An 18,355-nucleotide genomic window follows, 5' to 3' on the forward strand; every position below is an offset into this window, starting at 1 on the left:
GGCACAGGAGTGCAGCAGGTGTACCCCCGGGTTGGGGGGCTGCCCGGTGCCAGCCCCTGGCAGCTGCTGAGGAGGGGTCCACAGCCCTGCCACACAGCTGCCGTGGGAGAGGGCGCCTGGCTGGGCTCTCCGGCCCCTGCAAGGCCTGGCGGCACAGGGGTTTCACAGCACGCACTGGAGCAGCGCGGGGAACACGGGCACATGGGGCCCATTTACAGCGCTCAGGCACAACCAGTGCCAGGCCTCGGTGGGCGCAGCCACAGCCAGATCTTTGCCACGGCTGCCTGCTCCGGCCGCTGAGTGGTGATGCCAGTGGGCCAGCCGGCCGCCTCCGGGTGCCTTTTGCCGCACCTGACGTGAGCCAGTCGCGGTCACCCAGCGCTCCTGGTAAGTCTGCAGAGGGGGTTGAGGGAACCAGGCCAGCCGGCGGCGTCTGGGTGCACGGCTGTGTCTTCTAGAACGCCCTTCTCATTAGCTTAAGTTCCACCCAGGGAGCAACTCCCCCCCATTCACAGCTGTGCTCCCTGCACAGTGGGGGTTCATCGACCACCCTGTGCCAAAGAGGGGCTCGGTCCCCACTCAGAGGACCCTGGGGGTCGCCCCGGCCCCTCCTCCCACCCTCTGCACAGAGCGCACCGGGGCCCTGAACCGGCACCCAACACGGCCACTTCCGGTCGCATCCCGGCCACGCCGGGGCCACTGCACTTTATTGTTATTGTCATGGTCGCCGTTGTTGTTGTTGACTCCTGCAAGCTGACGGGGAACTGAAGAGGCCACTGCCGTAGTGACCAGGGAAGGAGCAGGGACTGATCTCTGGGGGCCCTGCCGGGGCTTCTGTTCCTCGCGGGGGGGGGGTCTCCCACTGCAGGCCTGGAGGAGCCCGCAGGTGCCCCGGGCCAGGGTCTGAGAAGGGGGGCACCGGCAGCTCAGCCTGGGGGAGGGGCTGCCGGCCACGCCTCACGCTGCCCAGAAGTGGAGGTTCAGGGGCCGCGCCTCGGGCCTGGGGCCGGGGGAGGACAAGATGGACTCGATGCTGAACTTGATGTCCTTGGGCCCCCGCTGCCCCGGCGCGTTGGAGCCGGCGGGCGCCGGGGCCTCGCGGCAGGCGCCGTCACGGTCGTTCGGGACTGGGGACCCCCGTGCCGCCAACGTGGCCTTCCTCTGGCCGGCCCGGGGGTCCCTCGGCGCCTCCAGCGCGCTTGGGTCCGCGCCGCCGGCGCCGCCGCCGGTAGTCGCCGTTCTCGAACAGGTCCAGCAGCGAACTCGCAAGCCGTCGGCGAACGTCCAGTAGCTGCCCTTGCCCTTGGCGTGGCCGTCGGCGCGCGGCACCTGTGCGGAGGCGGGGTCAGCGCCGGCCGCGCTGCGGGGGCCGGGGCGCGGCCTCCCCCGCGACCCCCGGCCGGCCGGCGCGGCCCACCTTGACGAAGCAGCTGTTGAGCGACAGGTTGTGGCGGACGGAGTTCTGCCAGGCGCGCTGGTGCGCGCGGTAGTAGGGGAACTCGCGCGTGATGAAGTCGTAGATGCCGGCCAGCGTCACCCTGCCGCGCGGGGCTGTGCTGGATGGCCATGGCGATGAGCGCGATGTAGCTGCAAACGGGGCGTCAGCGCGGCGGGGAGGGGAGCCCGCGGCTCCCCAGTGTGCGCGCAACGGGCCCTGCCCCTTCCCTGAGCCCCCGCTCCCCGGCCCCAGGCGCGCGCCCCAGGCCCCTCCGAGGAGGAGAGGAGAGGGAGGCCCCGCGGCTGCCCCCGGGGCGCGAGCCACCCCGGCCCCGCGCTCACCTGTACGCGGGCCGCGCGAGCCGCCTGTCGTCCGCGCAGCCGGCGGGGCGGTCGGGCGGCGTCGTCGTCGAAGCAGTTGTACGGGTACTGCGAGCTGTCGAACATCGCGGCGGCCGTCGGCTCGGGGCCAGGTCCTTGCAGCCGGGCCCGCTGTGCCCGCACTGCCGCCTGCTCAGCTCCCGCGCGCGGGGAACGGGGTCTGGGGTCGCCCGCCCGCCCCCTCCCGGTTCTCGCATCCAATCCCGATGCGGGGGAGGCCCCAGCCACCACTCGGGCTGCGCAGGGGAGCGGAGTGGGGGGCCGTCTCGGAGACCCCTGACCCGCCCAGGAAGGGGGAGGGGCCGCGGTGCTGCGAGGGCGGGGCGACCCCCGCTCCTGCTCCTCCGGGGCTCTGGCGGCCCCGTGGGCTACCTGCTCTGGATCCCCTCGGAGCCCACTCCTGTGCGGAGAAGCAGAGATTGGTCCCTGCACCCTGGTCCCGATGGACGCCGAGGGACGGCGGGGGCCGGCCGCTGCGTACCAGCTGTGGGTGTCTGCCCCTGGCGTGGGCCCCGCCTCCTGCCGCCCGGAGCTGCGTCTCCCTGCTGGAGCCCCTGGTACGGCTCAGTGCGCCCCGCGGGTCTCCCCGCGCCGGGGCAGAAGCCACCGATCTGCGGGGCACTTCTGGCTGCGGAGGCAGCCCATGGCGGGGAGGGGGCGTGCAGGACAGAAGCGGAGGAGGAGCCGGCTCTTAGAGTTTGGGGTGGGGATTCTCTGTGGGTCTCCTGCGCCTGCCTGGGGCCAGAGCATCCCACTCGAAAGCTTTCTCCACGGATTTCCCCCTTGCCAGGGGCGGCTGGAGGTGCCGACTCCCCCTGGAACGCACAGTTTCCAGGAGCCTGGCTCGGGGGGCAGGGACCCTCTGCAGAGAAGCCCAGGGGTGCTGTGGGCAGCTGTCCCCCGAGTCTCACTTGGGCTCCACTGTTCACACTGGGATCCCCCACATTGGTGTTGTCCCCCCCATTGGTGTTGGGGTTAAAGGTGTGGGGTCCAGGGACGTGGGACAGGGCAGCTCCTCCCTGGCACAGCCACCCGGCCGCCCTGTGGACCTCCCGGTCAGGTTCACACCAGAAACCTGTGTCATCCCTGGCAGGTGCCACACAGGGGCCTCGCAGGTGCACAAGTTGAGAGCTGTGGCCCAACAATGGGAGGAGCAGGCGGTTGACCTCAGGTTGTGTCCACCTGGGAAAAGCCGATTTCCAGAGGTTTCGAGCCACGTGGATCCACGGAGATCCACCCAAGCTGGGCCACCCATCTCAGCTTGGCCCCAAGGACCACTTGGTACCTCTCCACCCCCAACCACAGGCTCCCCAGATTCCAGTGGAGAGAACACAGACCCTGCCTCCCACAGGCAGGGAGTGAGGTCTTCCTGTGCAGAGTGCAGGTGGATGGCAAGTGCTGTGCAGCCACCTTTGTGTCGTGAGGAGAGCAGGTGAGATGGCCAGTGCTGTGTGGTGTCTGGGAAAGGGAGCCAACACAGATGGGGAAGATGACAAATATTCCACTAAATGTGACCGGAATCACAGAGGAGCCCTGGACTGGGACACGGGCACCCTCCACAGTCCCTGAGAGCAGTTTGATGCAAGGGCGCTGCTCCCTCTGCAGATCTGCCCTGGGGTCTGCTTTACCTGGTAGGAGGGAAGGAGACTGCCACGCGCCCACATGAGCTCACAGACCCAGGGCCCCAGGGGCCGTCGATGCCCGAGTCGTCCCCGTTCGGTAACAGGCAGTGACTACTGTGCATGTCACCACCGTGATGCCCAGGGAGTTAGGCTGGGTGGACAGAGGGAGCTGGCGGCAGGAAGGGTGTCGTGGCCTCGGCACGGCCCGGCACAGCCTGGCACAGCACCTCCTGGCCCACTGAGGCAGGGGCTGGGCCCCACGTGGCCCCTGCAGCACCAGGAGGGAAACCAAGGCTGGCAGGTGCACCTGGGGCTCCGGGGAGGGGCATGCTGGGCACTGGCACCCCAGGCTCCTCCCCTGGCCCTGGTGCTCAGCACGGCAGCGGAGCAGGACGGGCTAGAATCATGGCCGCACCTGCCCATCTGGTACTGGTCTCCTCCGTCCCTACAGACAAAGCCCAGAATCTAGAAACGGGCACAAGGCTGTGGGTCACAGGTCACACAGGGACAGGAAGTGTGTGGGGAGCCCAGAGTAGGCGCAGTTCTCCCCTGCCGAGGGAGGGGACCACCAAAGGGGCACGCCCACCAGATCCTGGGACGAGAGAGCTCGCTGAGCTGGAGTGACAGCAAACACTGGACCCCTCCCCACCACAGAGCCTCAGGTGTGCACGGTGGGGGCAGGGCCCTCCTGGGAACCCAGGAAAGGAGGTAGATCTGGAGTGGAGCGAGAGCAGACAGGAGAGGACCCCTGGCGAGCCGCCCCACCCGGTACAGCCAGGCCCTGCACTCGACCCGCTCCTGGGCACGGGAACCACGAACCTGCGTCTGTTCCACACCTGTGGCCGGCATCTCAGCCGCACTGTGGGCAGTGCACGGAGGACAAGGGCAAGCACTAAGCAGAACCAGACGCACTGGGGTGCTGGGGTGCCCGGGGTGGGCGGAGCCACCACAGAGAAGGGGCGGGAACAGTAGCCTGTGAGACTGGGTGCGACAACTTGACCCCCGAGGCCAGAGCCCAGGCACAGGGAGGGAGGGGCAGAACGGTCAGGGGAGGTGCTCAGGGGACAGCAATGCAGAAATGACGGGTGTCCAGCCACAGCTGCAGGCCCAGGGGACAGCAGGGGAGGCACGGTCCGGGAGCAGCGGTCAAGGTACTGCCTGGGGCACCTGCGTCCCATGCCCATCTTCCGACCCAGCCCCCACTCACGTGCGCCCAGGAGGCAGCGGCTGGTGGTTCAGGTGCTTGGGCCCTTGCTGCCCCCAGGGGAGACCTGGCCGGCGCTCCTGGCCCAGCTGTGGCTTTTGTGAACTTTTTTTTTTTTTAAGATCGGTTTGAAAGGCGGAGTTAGAGAATCTCCATCTGCTGGTTCACTCTCACTGGCCCCTTCTGTGGGCGTTCGGGGACTGAACCAGCGGATGGAACATTTCTCGCTCGCTCTGGCTCTGCCTTTCAAATAAAGAGGATAAATCATAAAAAATGGGAGCTGAAGCCGAGCCACGGACAAAGGATTCATGGGCAGCAGGGCCCCACCTGCAGCTGACCCCGCGGGGCACCAGCACCATAGCCCCCTGGACTGCGCCTGCAGGCCACCGGGGAGGGTCAGCTTCCCTGGCCACGCCCCGTGTTCTCGAAGCTTCCTGGCAGGGAACTCTGGGTGCGCTTGCCCCTCAGACAGGGACTGGGAAGCCGAGGCGGGCCTGCCCGGGACCCCCAGCCAGGTGGGGCTCTTCGTGCAGCCCCCAGCAGGTGGCGCCTCTCTGCAGGCACAGGACCCTGGGCCTAGAAGCCTCTGTCTCCGTCTCCACCCCACACTCTGATGCTCTGCTGTGTGCCAGCCCTGATGGATCCAGAACCAGCCCAGGCCCATGCGGCACAGCCCACACCTGCTCCATGCACGCACTGTGGCGCCCGTCTGCACCTGGGCCGGACGTGTGGACACAGCCTGCACAGGGCTTCAGGTGTCCTCACTCAGAGCCGGCAGGCCCGCTGAGGGGACACGCGGCAGGAGGCCCTGACCCCGGGGGCCCGGCCTTGTTACATCGTAGGTGGGCTGGGCTGGGGGCGGGGGCAGCAGGTGGAGGGGGGTCCCTCGGAGCTGGTCTCATGGAGCCGCTGGGCCTCCATACCCGGGCAGGGATGCGGGCCTGGGGTGTGAGGACGGTGGGGGTGCAACAGCACTGAGATTCAGGGACCGGGGATAAATTCCAGTGTTGCCCTCCGTGGGCAGTGAGCGAGAATGGCTGAAGCTCATGTCCTTGTTCCATCAGTCCTGACTCTGAGTGTAGATAAGGAGATGGGGCGCCATTTTCTGGCTACTTCGGGTGTAGACATGGGGCGAGGACTTGGCCTGGGGTCTACGCTGGGGACTGGATTGAGCGAAGAAGAGCCGTCCTGTGTTGCTCCTGCGAGATGGCTTGAGATACAGCAGTCATGAGTTGCTGCGGGAACGTTCGGAATAAGTGAGTTGTTTCTACACGGCAGAAACAGGATCACTACGATATGGGGACAAGAGGAGATTCTGGGGAGACTGCCCGTGGTGGACCGATGGCCGGAACGCGGCAGTTACCTTGTGGGTACCTCTCGTTAGTGCGTCTTTCTGTGCGTTCCCTCCCGGCTCTGACCACGTCCTGGTGTAAAAGCAGGAAGTATCTGCACCCAGAAAGCGGCCACGTCCTCCTCTCTGGGCGGGGAGGGGGGCCAGTGCCCGGCGGTTCTGGAGAGCTGCCGCCGCCAGTGGACCCCCCTGCCCCGGCGCTGAGACGGCTGCGGTGTCGGGTCACGTTGGTCCTCTCTGAGACCGAGAGAAGCCTTCAACGTCTCCTGCCTTGGCTGCTGAAGTGGCTGATCCAGTGGTTCCTGTTCCGATTCCCAGCGAGGTGATCAAGGGGGTGACGCGGTGGGTTACAGGGACAGGACCCAGAGATGGATGTAGGATGGGGGAGGAAGCAGGACGGCAAGGGTGCGGGTCTCTGTGCAGGTGGTGGGGAGGCCGACATGTGCCTGGCTACCGCAGAGGAGGAGCAATGCCTGTTTCTGGTCCTGTACCCGCGGTCAAGCGGTAAGAGAAGCCTTCGCTCTCACGCGGCAGGGGAATGTGATGAGTGTCCTTGCAGCTGCTTCCACGGGTTGGCCAGCAGGGGTGGGCCTCAGAGAGGGCCAGCCAGGCCGCCGGCTTCGTGGGGCAATGAGCCCACGTTGTGGGAAGAGGAGAAGGAAGCACACGTGGTGCTGAAGGGGGCTTGACTGACTAGCGAGGCCGTAGCACAGTGCTTCGGGCAGGTGCAGCCTGGATCCCCTGGTGTTACTTCCCTGTGCGACACCCGTGTTCCTTCCAGAAGAGAGAGATCTCCTGGGGTTCTGCCAGGTGGGTCCTGGTCCTCCTAATATGGGCGGGAGGGAGGTCCTGGTCCTTGTAAGATGAACCAGAGCTGGGTGGGGGTGGGCCTGCCAGCCCTCAGGGGAGCAGTGTGTGCAGATCCAACATGAAGAGACACTGGGATTGTCTTCAAAAAGCAGGCTGGAGGAGATGAGAGGTTTGCAAGAACTCTGGGGGGAATGTGGGTGAGAGGTATGTGGGGGCTTGGAGCCATGATGGGGGACCAGGTTAGAAGCAGGAGCCAGCAGAACAGCGTCCTCTCCAGAAGAGATAAAAGATGGCTACGATTTTATCACAGGTGCAGCGGGGTGATTGCGACAGCGCTACGGCAAAGGTTAGGGCTGGGGTTAGAGCCGCAGGGAATAACAGGCTGACCGTGTGTTACAGTGACAAGTACGAGCAGAGGTCAAGAGGGCTTCTGTGCAGGCGTGGCGTCCGTCCAGGGTCTCCCTGGAGCCAGCAAGCTGAAATGGGGTCGGGAAGGGAGTCGGCGCAGAGGAAGACCAGCTTTGCTGCAGAACAACTTGGAGAAATCGGGAATGCAGGAGTCAGGGGCGTGAGACGGCTCTCGCAGTGCAGGGAGCCACGTCACCGGAGACAGGTGGGCCCTGTGGGGTAGACTTGTATGAAGCAGATGTCACTGGTCTGAATGAAGCCAATGTACCAGGGCGGGGGGGGGGCAGTCACCCCATGGGGCCCACTCCACTTGGGCTTTAGCGCAGCCTCGTTTGTTTAGATAAGTCCAGTCGCCAGGCTGAAAGGCAGGAGTATGTCGGGAGGTATAGAGCATTTTTTAAAATGTTTATTTGGAAGGCAGAGTTACAGAGAGAAGGAGAGCGGAGAGAGAGGGAGAGGGAGGTTCTCCATCTGCTGGTTCACTCCCCAATTGGTTGCAATGGCTTGTGCTGTGCCATCCTGAAGCCAGGAGCCAGCAGCTTCTTCCAGGTCTTCCATGTGGGTCCAGGGGCCCAAGGACTTGGGCCATCTTCTACTGCTTTCCCAGGCCATAGCAGAGAGCTGGATGGGAAATGGAGCAGCCGGGACTTGAACCAGTGCCTATATGGGATGCCGGCACTGTAGACAGTGGCTTTACCTGCTGTGTCACAGTGCTGGCCATGAGATCTAATTCTTAACAGAGCTGAAGGAAGGAATTTTACCAGTCGAAGTGGACCTGGCGGAGAGTTTAAAATTCCATTCATCTGTTCTGCTTTTCCTGAAGAGGGAGGACAACCGGGAAGGTGACAGAGCCATGAGATGTGGAGAGAGGCAGATGCCATTCGAGTCATCAGAGAGGTAAACGCCGGTCCATTGTCTGGATGGAAGGCGGTAATTAAATCTTGGGGTAATATCATTTAGTAGTGTATGGAAACGGTGGAAGCTTCCACCCACCCCGAGAGGGTGTGCACCGTCCCCAGGAGTGTCGTGTTCCCCTAGCTGGGGGCATCTGGGTGAAGTCAGGCTGCAGTCCCCCCCCCCCCCCCCCCCGCCGCCCAGGAGCCATCGCGGGCCTGGGGAGTGGGGACTGGGATGGGCTGATACTACAGTTGGGGTGATGGTCTGGCAGGTGCTGCAGGTCTGAGATGTTGGGCAGAGTTTCTCCTGTGGTGGAGTCTGGTGTGTGACCTCAGGAAGTGGAGAAGAGAACCTGGGTGTGAGTGATGGAGAGAATGGAGGTTTTCAGGAAGATGACCTGGATAGAAGAGGGGGTCTAAGTTTCCCATCCAGAGACCACCGTGAGCCCTCCCTAGACGCCCCCTACAGTTGGAGCTGAGAGGTTTCGAGGTCTGAATACACAGGAGCCACGTCACAGAGAAGGGTGGGGTCTCTCCCACTGCTGTAGCCGTCAGAGCAGCCTGGTTGTCGGCTTCGGGTGGGCGTGTTGACCTTCCTGGTGGCCTCGGCAGTAATGGCGGCTTTTGTCGGCAGCCGGGCAGCGTCAGGAGCTTTAGGCAGCTTGGCATTTATCACAGGGCCCTCGGCTGTCACCCCTTTCTTGCCGTACCTGGGCACTGGAATGGAAGGTTTTATAGGCATGGCGGGACTCTGTGTGATTGACTGTCTCCCTGGGCTAAGGAGAGGGCTCCAGTCAAGGCTAACAGTTCAGCCTGTGGGGAGGTGGTGCCCTGAGGGAGGGGCCGAGCCTCTGTGACCCTACGCAGGAAGAGGAGGGGGTGTCATCACGGTGCCCCCAGTTATTGCGTATCCACGGGAAAAGGGGGGGTTTAGAAGCGCTGCCATCAGTGAACCAACCTGGGGCTTGGGAACAGGAGTGTCTGTGAGGTGTGAGATGTGGGCAGGGAGAAACAAGGAAGTCGGGACAGGAATGGGGTCAGGGGGATCAGAGAGGGTGGGGGGAGGAGGCGCTGGGTTGGGGACAGGAATGGGGTCAGGGGGATCAGAGAGGGTGGGGGGGAGGAGGCACTGGGATCAGGACAGGAAGGGGGTGGGGGAATCAGAGAGGGTTGGGGGGAGGAGGCGCTGGGATCAGGACAGGAATGGGGTCAGGGGGATCAGAGAGGGTGGGGGGAGGAGGCACTGGATCAGGACAGGAAGGGGGTCAGGGGGATCAGAGAGGGTGGGGGGGAGGAGGCACTGGGTTCAGGACAGGAAGGGGGTGGGGGAATCAGAGAAGGTTGTGGGGGATCAGAGAAGGTTGTGGGAAGAGGCACTGGGTTCAGGACAGGAATGGGATCAGGGGGATCAGAGGGTGGTGGTTAGGAGTCCCTGGGTTCGGGGGCTCAGAGTGGTGGGGAGGAGGCGCTGGGTTGAGAGGAAAGCAGGGATGAAAGGTAGTGTGGGCTGGAGAGGAGAACTTGGATGCGAGATTTGATACAGATGGAAAAGCCCTGTGGTGTAGTGGGTAAAACCACCACGTGCAGCGCCTGCATCCCATGTGGGCACCGGTTCAAGTCCTGGCTGCTCCACTTCTGATCCAGCTCTCTGCTATGGCCTGGGAAAGCAGAAGATGGCCCAAGTCCTTGGGCTCCTGCACCTGGGTGGGAGAAGGCTTACAAAGAGTGTTTCTTCCCTGGGGAGAACTGGGTGAAGAGAATTCCAGGGAGAGGAGGGTGGGGGGGCCACAACTGCCTCGGCTGTCACTGGGCGGGGGTGGGGGGTGGGGCGGAGCGAGCAGGGCGCTGTCCCTGAGTCCTGGCCCTCAGGTGGGGGAGAGAAGGGAGGGGTGGGGGTAGAAAGCTTAAGGGGTGGCTCCAATGTTCTTGCTCCATGGGAACTGGGAGTGAGGAACATTGACCCCAGAGGAGGAAGAAGGCCTGGGCGTAGGGGACCTCTGACCACTTGCTGTTTCTCTATAACACATGGTAATAAAGCTATTAAGGTCGCAGAAAATTTGGAGCTCAAAGGTGCCGAATTCTGACCACTTGGAGCCGTTGTCCAGTTCATATTGAGGCCAAATTTTAGTGCAGACACTAATTGCTTCTGCTGTGTTTCTCCCTTTATGCCAGCTTGCACACGTTTTATTTATTTATTTAAACTAATTCTTCCACCACACCCGTCTTCCCCCTCCACTCCTCCCCTCCCCCCCCCCAGTCCCAGTCTCCACTAAGATCCATTTTCAATTAACTTTACACAAGAAGACCAGCTGTATACTAAGAGTTCAACACTTTGCACGGGGAAACAAAACAAAACAAAACAAAACAAACAACTGTTCCTTAACAATTGAGACAAGGGCCGTCAAGTCCTTGCATCGTAAAGTGTCAACTTCACTTCTGCAGATTGCCTTTTAGGTGCTCTGTCAGTTATCACAGGTCAGGGAGAACATGTATTTGTCCCTTTGGGACTGGCTTATTTCATTAAGTATGAAGTTTTCCAGGTTCATCCATTTTGTTGCAAGTGACCGGATTTTGTTTATTTTATAAATATTTTATTGCTGTGTAGTATCCCATGGTGTACATATCCCATATCCAGTCTTCTGTTGATGGGCACTTATGTTGATCCCATGTCTTAGCTGTTGTGAATCGAGCTGCAACGAACATGGGGGTGCAGACAGCTCTTTTATTTGCTGATTTCATTTTCCTTGGTAAATGCCGAGGAGTGGGATGGCTGGGTCGTGTGCTGGGGCTATGTTCAGGTTTCTGAGAAATCTCCGCACTGTCTTCCATAGTGACGTTACCAGGTTGCATTCCCACCAACAGCAGGTTAGGGCACCTTTTTCCCCACATGCTCACTAGCATCTGTTGTTGGTTGATTTCTGTATGAAAGCCATTCTAACTGGGGGAGGTGAAACTCACTGCGGTTTTCATGTGCATTTCATCTCTAATTTTGATGACTGGGGTCTTCTCCCTCCTTTTTTGGTTATTTGGGCCAATGGTGTGTCAGTTATGTTTATTTTTAAAAAAAAAAACTAGCTGATCTTTTATATTTTGGATTCTATTTTGTTGATTTATTTCCTAATTTTAATTATTTCTTTTCTCCTACTAGCTTTGGGTTTGGTTTGCTGCTGGTTTTTTTTTAGATCCTTGAGATGCATTGATAGCTCATTTATTTGGTGCCTTTCCAATTTCTTGATGTAGGCACCTATTGCTATAAACTTTCCTGTTAACACTGCTTTTGCTGTATCCCATAGGTTTTGATATGTTGTGTTGTCATCTTCATTTGTTTCCAGAAATTTTTTAAATTTCTCTTGATTTCTTCTGTGACCCAGTGTTCATTCCGGAGCATGTTGTTCAGTCTCCGTGTGTTTGCATACTCTCTAGGGATTCCTGAGTTGTTGATTTCCAGCTTCATCCCACTGTGGTCTGAGAAGATGCATGGTATGATTTCTATTTTTTGGAATTTGCTGAGACTTGCTTTATGGCCCAGTATGTGGTCAATCTAGAGAAGGTTCCATGCACTGCTGAGAAGAATATGTATTGTCAGCTGTAGGATGAAAAGTTCTGTAGATATCTGTTAGGTCCATTTGGTCTATAGTGTTGATTAACTCTGATTTTCTATCTGGTTGATCTGCCCATTGCTGAAAGTGGGGTATTGAAGTCCCTGAAAACTATTGGACTCTAAGTCTTCCTTTAAATCCCTTAACATTTCCTTTAGATAGCCAGTGCCCTGTAATTAGGTGCATATACATTTATAATAGTCATGTCTTCCAGTTGAATTGACCCCTTAATCTTTACGTAGTGCCCTTCTTTGTCTCTTTAAACAGTGTTTGTGTTAAAGTCTATTTTGCCTGATATGAGGATGGCTACACCAGCTCTTTTTTGGTTTCTGTTAGCATGGAATATCTTTTCCATCCTTTGACTTTCAGTCTGTGTGCACCTTTGTTGGAAAGATGTGTTTCTTGTAGGCAGCAAATAGATGGGTTTGTTTCTTTTTTTTAAATTTAATTTTATTTTTTTGACAGGCAGAGTGGACAGTGAGAGACAGAGACAGAGAGAAAGGTCTTCCTTTTGCCGTTGGTTCACCCTCCAATGGCCGCCGCGGTTGGTGCGCTGCGGCCAGCGCACCGTGCTGATCCAATGGCAGGAGCCAGGTATTTATCCTGGTCTCCCATGGGGTGCAGGGCCCAAGCACTTGGGCCATCCTCCACTGCACTCCCGGGCCACATCAGAGAGCTGGCCTGGAAGAGGGGCAACCGGGACAGAATCCGGTGCCCCGACCAGGACTAGAACCCGGTGTGCTGGCGCCGCAAGGCGGAGGATTAGCCTAGTGAGCCGCAGCACCGGCCGGTTTTGTTTCTTTAATCCATTCAGCCAGTCTGTTTTCTAACTGGAGAGTTGAAGCAATTTACATTCAAGGTGACTATTGATAAATAATGAATTTGCGCTGACATTTTCCCATAAATATTCCTACTTTTTACTTTGAATTTCCTTTGTTCTTCTGTTGGGGGATCTCCTTCCTTCACCTTCTTCCATAGTGAGGACCATGTTTCTGTTTCTGTGTGCAGCACATCCTTATGATCTTCTGCAGGGCGGGACGGGTGCTGACAAAGCCTTTCAGTTTCTGTTTGTCTTGGAAGGTCTTTATTTCACCTTCACTCACAAATGAGAGCTGTGCAGGGTACAGTGTTCTGGGTTGACAGTTCTTTTCTCTTAAGACTTGGACTATATCTCAACATTCTCTCCTAGCCTGCAGGGTTTCTGATGAGAAGTCCGCTGTGAGTCTAATGGAGATCCTCTGAGAGTAATCTGGTGTTTCTCTTGTGCACAATTTAAAATCTTTTCTTTATGTTTCACTGTGGTGAGTTTGACTACAATGTGTCGTAGTGAAGATCTTTTCTGGTCATGTCTGTTAGGAGTTCTGTGTGCTCCCTGTACTTGGATCTTTCTTTTTTTTTAATCTTTTAAAAAAATATTTTTTCCAAATCAGGGAAATTTTATGTTATTTCAATAAAAAGACCTTCTAATCCTTTCTCTTTTTGCATGCCTTCAGGAAGCCCTAGAACCTGTATGTTGGGTAACTTGATAGTATCCCGTTTCCTGCAGGTTCCCAAGAGGGTTTTGTTTTCTAATTTGTTCTTCTTGTGTTTAGTACGACTGTAGAATTTCCTGTGCTTTCTCTTCTAAGTCGGATATTCTTTTCTCTGCTTCACCATCTCTGTTACTGAGGCTCTCCATGGCATTTTTTATTCTATTTTTAAAAAAAGATTTATTTATTTGAAAGAGTTAAACAGAGAGAAGGAGAGGCAGAGAGAGAGGTTTTTCCATCAGAAGACCAACTCTATACTAAGTAAAGGTTTCAACAATTTGCACACACACAAAAAAACCTGAGGACAAGTCTTACAGTTACCTCTCATAGCCAACTCATTGGGGACAGAGGTCCTGCATGGGAAGTAAGTACACAGTGACTCCTATTGTTTATTTAACAATTAACACTCTTATGTCTGAAGCCAGTGATCACCTGAGGCTCTTGGTTCACTCCCCAGTGGGCCACAACGGCTGGAGCTGAGCCGATCTGAAGCCAGAAGCTTCTTGGGGTCTCCCACATGGGTGCAGGGGCCCAAGGACTTGGGCCATCTTCTGCTTTCCCAGGCCATAGCAGAGCTGGATCAGAAGAGGAGCATCCAGGTCTTGAAGCAGCGCCCTTATGGGATGCCGGTGCTTAGGCCAGGGCGTTAACCTGCTGCACCACAGCGCCAGCCCCTATTTGCTCTATTGAATTCCTCATTTCAAAGATTTCATTTGATTTCTCTAAGATCTCAATTCCATGGGAGACATTTTCTTCATGTCCTGTACGGATTCGTTGGCTCATGCATTTCCTTCGATTATTTCTGTGCCATCTTATTCCATTTCTGGAATTCCTCAGTCTCATCTCCACAATCTAGTATTGAGGTGTTGTATTCTTTTGGGGGCATCATGTTGTCTCCCTTACTCTTGTTTCTTGAATTGGTGCATTTGTTGTCCGGCATTACGGGGATACTTGTGGTTTCTTTGTTTTTTCGCTGTGGTGGCTTTTATCTTTGAACTACGAGTGGATTAGTGCAGTGTCTGGTTTCAGGGAATACCTAGCGGTGTGGTGGGGGTGACCAGGGAGCTCTGTTCAGTGCTCTGAGGTGGAGGGCTGTCTGAGGTGACACCAGGTTAGCATGATAAATCTGTTTAATCAGAGGAAGGTTTCTTGTCTGTTGGTGTAGACACAGCTGAGCTCCTCTCCTCAGTGGAGACCATTCCTGGGTGCTAACCCCAGAGGGGTTTGATATTCATCCACTCTGCCCCAGGGAGCCCACAAAGGATCTGTGCAGTCCTCAGTGTGAGCTCAGATTGCACAGCAAAGTCCCTCACCAGGTGACCAGGGAGCCCTGAGCGTCTGGAGCCTCTCACAGTGACTGCCCAGTGTCCCACCCCCACCCGAGACCTCCCACGCAGCCTCAGTGTGTTCACAGTCCTGGCACACAAGCCTCCCCCAGTCACCAGCACCCGGCACCCGAGCCTCCCCCAGTCACCAGCACCCGGCACCCAAGCCTCCCCCAGTCATGAGCACCCAGCCCCTATCTGTTCTCCCCACTGGACTGGGGAGTCTCAGCTCAGCTGGTTGCTGGGCATGAACATGGGCTAGCGCAGCTGTTACATGTGTCCAAGATGGCGCCTGCTCTGTCAGCTTGTTACAGGACACCTTTGCAGGGTGATGGGGAGCGAGAAGTGTGCCCCTCTCTTTCCCTCTATCCAAGCTGGATTCCTGCCAGGCTCTTCCCGCAGCTTTATCGCCAGTGCCTTGGGCTGCTGCGGTCTGGTCTTATCTCTCTGCAAAGCTGAGGCTCTCGGCGGCTGGGATCCTGAGCTGTGGGCGCCCTCGCCCTCCACATGGTGTGCCTCTAATATGCGTGGCTTTTGCTCTGCCATTTTCCCCCTAACTCTGCCCCAAGCCCACACGCTGTCCACTTTTATTCAGTGTCTTCTCCTCGTCCAGAGTGGCGAGCTCCCTCCCTTTTCCTGTGCAAGCTTTTTAAGAGGCAGGCCAAAGCAGGGTCAGGGGGAATGAGTGACACTTGGGGACCCATGGATGAGGCAAAATACGGCCTGAGGGAAGGGGGTCCTTTTCAGAGGGCGGCTTCCAGGGAAAGATCACCCCAACCGGGAGCTGAAGCTGTGAGTCCTCTGAGAGGAATCCTGAGCGTAGACCAGCGTCCTGGTTCTGAGCGAGGGAAACTGACCGGACACTCAGGCCTCACGAGGGGAACGAGCCGGTCAGGGGCAAACACCCGGGCCTCACGAGGGGAACGAGCTGGTCAGGGGCAAACACCCGGGCCCCACGAGGGGAAGAGCCAGTCAGGGGCAAACACCCGGGCCCCACGAGGGGAATGAACTGGTCAGGAGCGTCGCCCCAGGGCGCTTGGAGGCCTCTGACCTGTCCGGGTCCTGAATGAGGTCCGATGTTGGGTGCAGCGGTGCGGTCCGGCCCGGCAGAGGACTCTGGCTGTGTATTCGTTGGGAAGAGAGTGCGTTAGGGGTGAGACATTGAGGCTGTTCTTGGCTTGTATGGGAGGAGTGTCTCCCAGGCACGTCCGGGTCACTCCAAGGAGGAAGCCGGGGGAATCCTGGAAGTTGCACCCCACCCTCCACCCCGAGGAGAAGCCGGGCAGAAATGAAGATGGAAAGGGAGATGGGCTCTAGGGTACCCTGTCGGGCCATCGGGATCCAGTTTTCACCTGGGGAAGTTCGAGCCTCACCAGAGTCGCCCTGGTCAGACGTTCCAGGAATCCGTGGTCTCTATCTTGAAAGGAAAATGAAGATTTGGCGAGTCCCAGAGAGTTTGGAAGAAGCGGGAAGGGAGTCTGGGCTCATGGCCAAAAGCTGGGTCCTCTGTCCCCCCCACACAGGGGCACTGGAATGTTAGGAGAAGGGGTGCAGAACAGGGAGGGGCAGAACACACATCTACAGCCAGACCTAACTTAGAAGGTAAACCACAGAGCAGTGACCGCCAGCATGCACGCTGAGGGGACACACGGCAGGAGGCCCTGACCCCGGGGGCCCGGCCTTGTTACATCGTAGGTGGGCTGGGCTGGGGGCGGGGGCAGCAGGTGGAGGGGGGTCCCTCGGAGCTGGTCTCATGGAGCCGCTGGGCCTCCATACCCGGGCAGGGATGCGGGCCTGGGGTGTGAGGACGGTGGGGGTGTGATGGAACTGAGATTTGGGGACCAGGGATAAATTTCAGTGTTGCCCCCTCGGGCAGTGGGGAGAATGCTGAGGCTCATGTCCTTGTTCCATCAGTCAGTGCAGGTGTGGGCCTGGGAACCCCGTGTGTGGTGCTGTCTACACTGCAGGCTGCACGGTCAGTGTGTGTGTGGGCCTGGGAACCCCATATGTGGTGCTGTCTACACTGAAGGCTGCACGGTCAGTGCAGGTGGTGGACCTGGGAACCCCGTGTGTGGTGCTGTCTACACTGCAGGCTGCACGGTCAGTGTGTGTGTGAGCCTGGGAACCCCGTGTGTGGTGCTGTCCACCCTACAGGCTGCACGGTCAGTGTGTGTGTGGGCCTGGAACCCCGTGTGTGGTGCTGTCTACACTGCAGGCTGCACGGTCAGTGTGTGTGTGGGCCTGGGACCCCGTGTGTGGTGCTGTCCACCCTGCAGGCTGCACGGTCAGTGTGTGTGTGGCCTGGGAACCCCGTGTGTGGTGCTGTCCACCCTACAGGCTGCACGGTCAGTGTGTGTGTGGGCTTGGGAACCCCGTGTGTGGTGCTGTCTACACTGCAGGCTGCACGGTCAGTGTGTGTGTGGGCCTGGGAACCCCGTGTGTGGTGCTGTCCACCCTGCAGGCTGCACGGTCAGTGTGTGTGTGGGTCTGGGAACCCTGTGTGTGGTGCTGTCCACCCTGCAGGCTGCACGGTCAGTGCAGGTGTGGGTCTGGGAACCCCGTGTGTGGTGCCGTCTACACTGCAGGCTGCGCAGTCAGTGCATGTATGGGCCTGGGAATTCCATGTGTGGTGCTGTCTACACTGCAGGCTGCACAGTCGGTACAAGTGTGAGCCTGGGGAACCCCTTGTGTGGTGCCGTCTACACTGCAGGCTGCACATCAGTTTGGGTGGTTGGCCTGGGAGTGGGCTTGAGAAAACAGGGGCAGGTGGGGTGGACCGGACCCAGCAGGTGACAGCGAACCACTGACAGATGGAACATTCTAGCTGTGCTCAGAGACAGAACCAAGGAAGGAAAGGCAGGTGGGGGGTGAGGGGGCGGGGCAGGGAGCTCCGGGTAGGGGCTGTGCCGTGGGCCTGTGGGGCTGCGCACACCATGCTTTCTGGAAGTTTCCGTGACTTCTGCCTCCAGATGAACACGGCCATCTCGTCTGAAGGCGTGAGTGTGCACATGTGTGCTGGCGTGCCGAGCCACACGTGGCCCTTGTCATGAGTTTGCATGTTGCCGAGTCCTGCTGCCCCGGGTTTGGAGATGGGCTAGAGTCAGCGGAGGAGGGAGAAGCAGGCTGACCGGCTCGGGGTTCCAGGTCCAGCCTACCCTAGCTACTGCCCAGCCCTCGCCTTCCCCTGGAGCTCCTCCAGGTGGCGCCAGAGGCCCAGGCCCAGCAGGCATCCAGCCAGAGGGAGCCTAGGAGCCGGTGACCACGGGGACCACACAGGCGTGAGCCCAGCAGGCCCCCAGCCTGGCAGCTGGCCCCCTCCCCGTGTACCCAGGGGCTGCCCCAGGATGAAGCTGTGAGCCCAGAGTCCACCCCGGGATGCAGGGGACAGAGCAGCCACACAGAACAGGGACACCCCCCCACCCCCGCCGGGGGCTCTGGAATTCTGACCAAGCTATGAGCAGCATCCGCCTCCACTGACCCCACCCACCTGGCCAGGCCAACCTCCCCTGCTGTGGTCCAGGCCACACTGGGGGGCCTGGGGTCCTGCGTGTGCCGCAGTCCAGGTGAGCAAGCAGGTGTGGCCGGGCAGGCCCCCTGCAGGGCCAGGCAGTCCGCTTGCTGCGGCCTCTGGCATCCTGGGGAGGGGGAGGGGGCAGGACCAGGTGTGTCCCTGGCCTCCTGTTCCACAAGCTTTGTCGTCGGGGGCCACAAGTGTGTCTTTCTCCATGCATGAATTTGCTTTTATTTTCCTGCTGGGGTGGGGGTAGGGCCCCCTGCTCTTGGTTCCGGCCAG

The 18,355-nt window shown here is 58.8% G+C and overlaps 1 protein-coding gene across 1 annotated transcript; it reads right to left on the reverse strand.

Moving 5' to 3' along the window:
• Nucleotides 1–957: 957 nt before the first annotated feature.
• Nucleotides 958–1,884, reverse strand: FOXL3 (forkhead box L3). Its single transcript, XM_062180138.1, is given in 7 exon segments — nt 958–1,088; nt 1,120–1,267; nt 1,270–1,329; nt 1,418–1,543; nt 1,545–1,587; nt 1,780–1,835; nt 1,837–1,884. Coding segments are annotated over 7 exon segments (612 nt in total).
• Between the last annotated feature and the right edge of the window lie 16,471 nt (nt 1,885–18,355).

This window comes from Lepus europaeus, chromosome 21 (genome assembly GCF_033115175.1).
Source record: "Lepus europaeus isolate LE1 chromosome 21, mLepTim1.pri, whole genome shotgun sequence".
Lineage (NCBI taxonomy): Eukaryota > Metazoa > Chordata > Mammalia > Lagomorpha > Leporidae > Lepus > Lepus europaeus.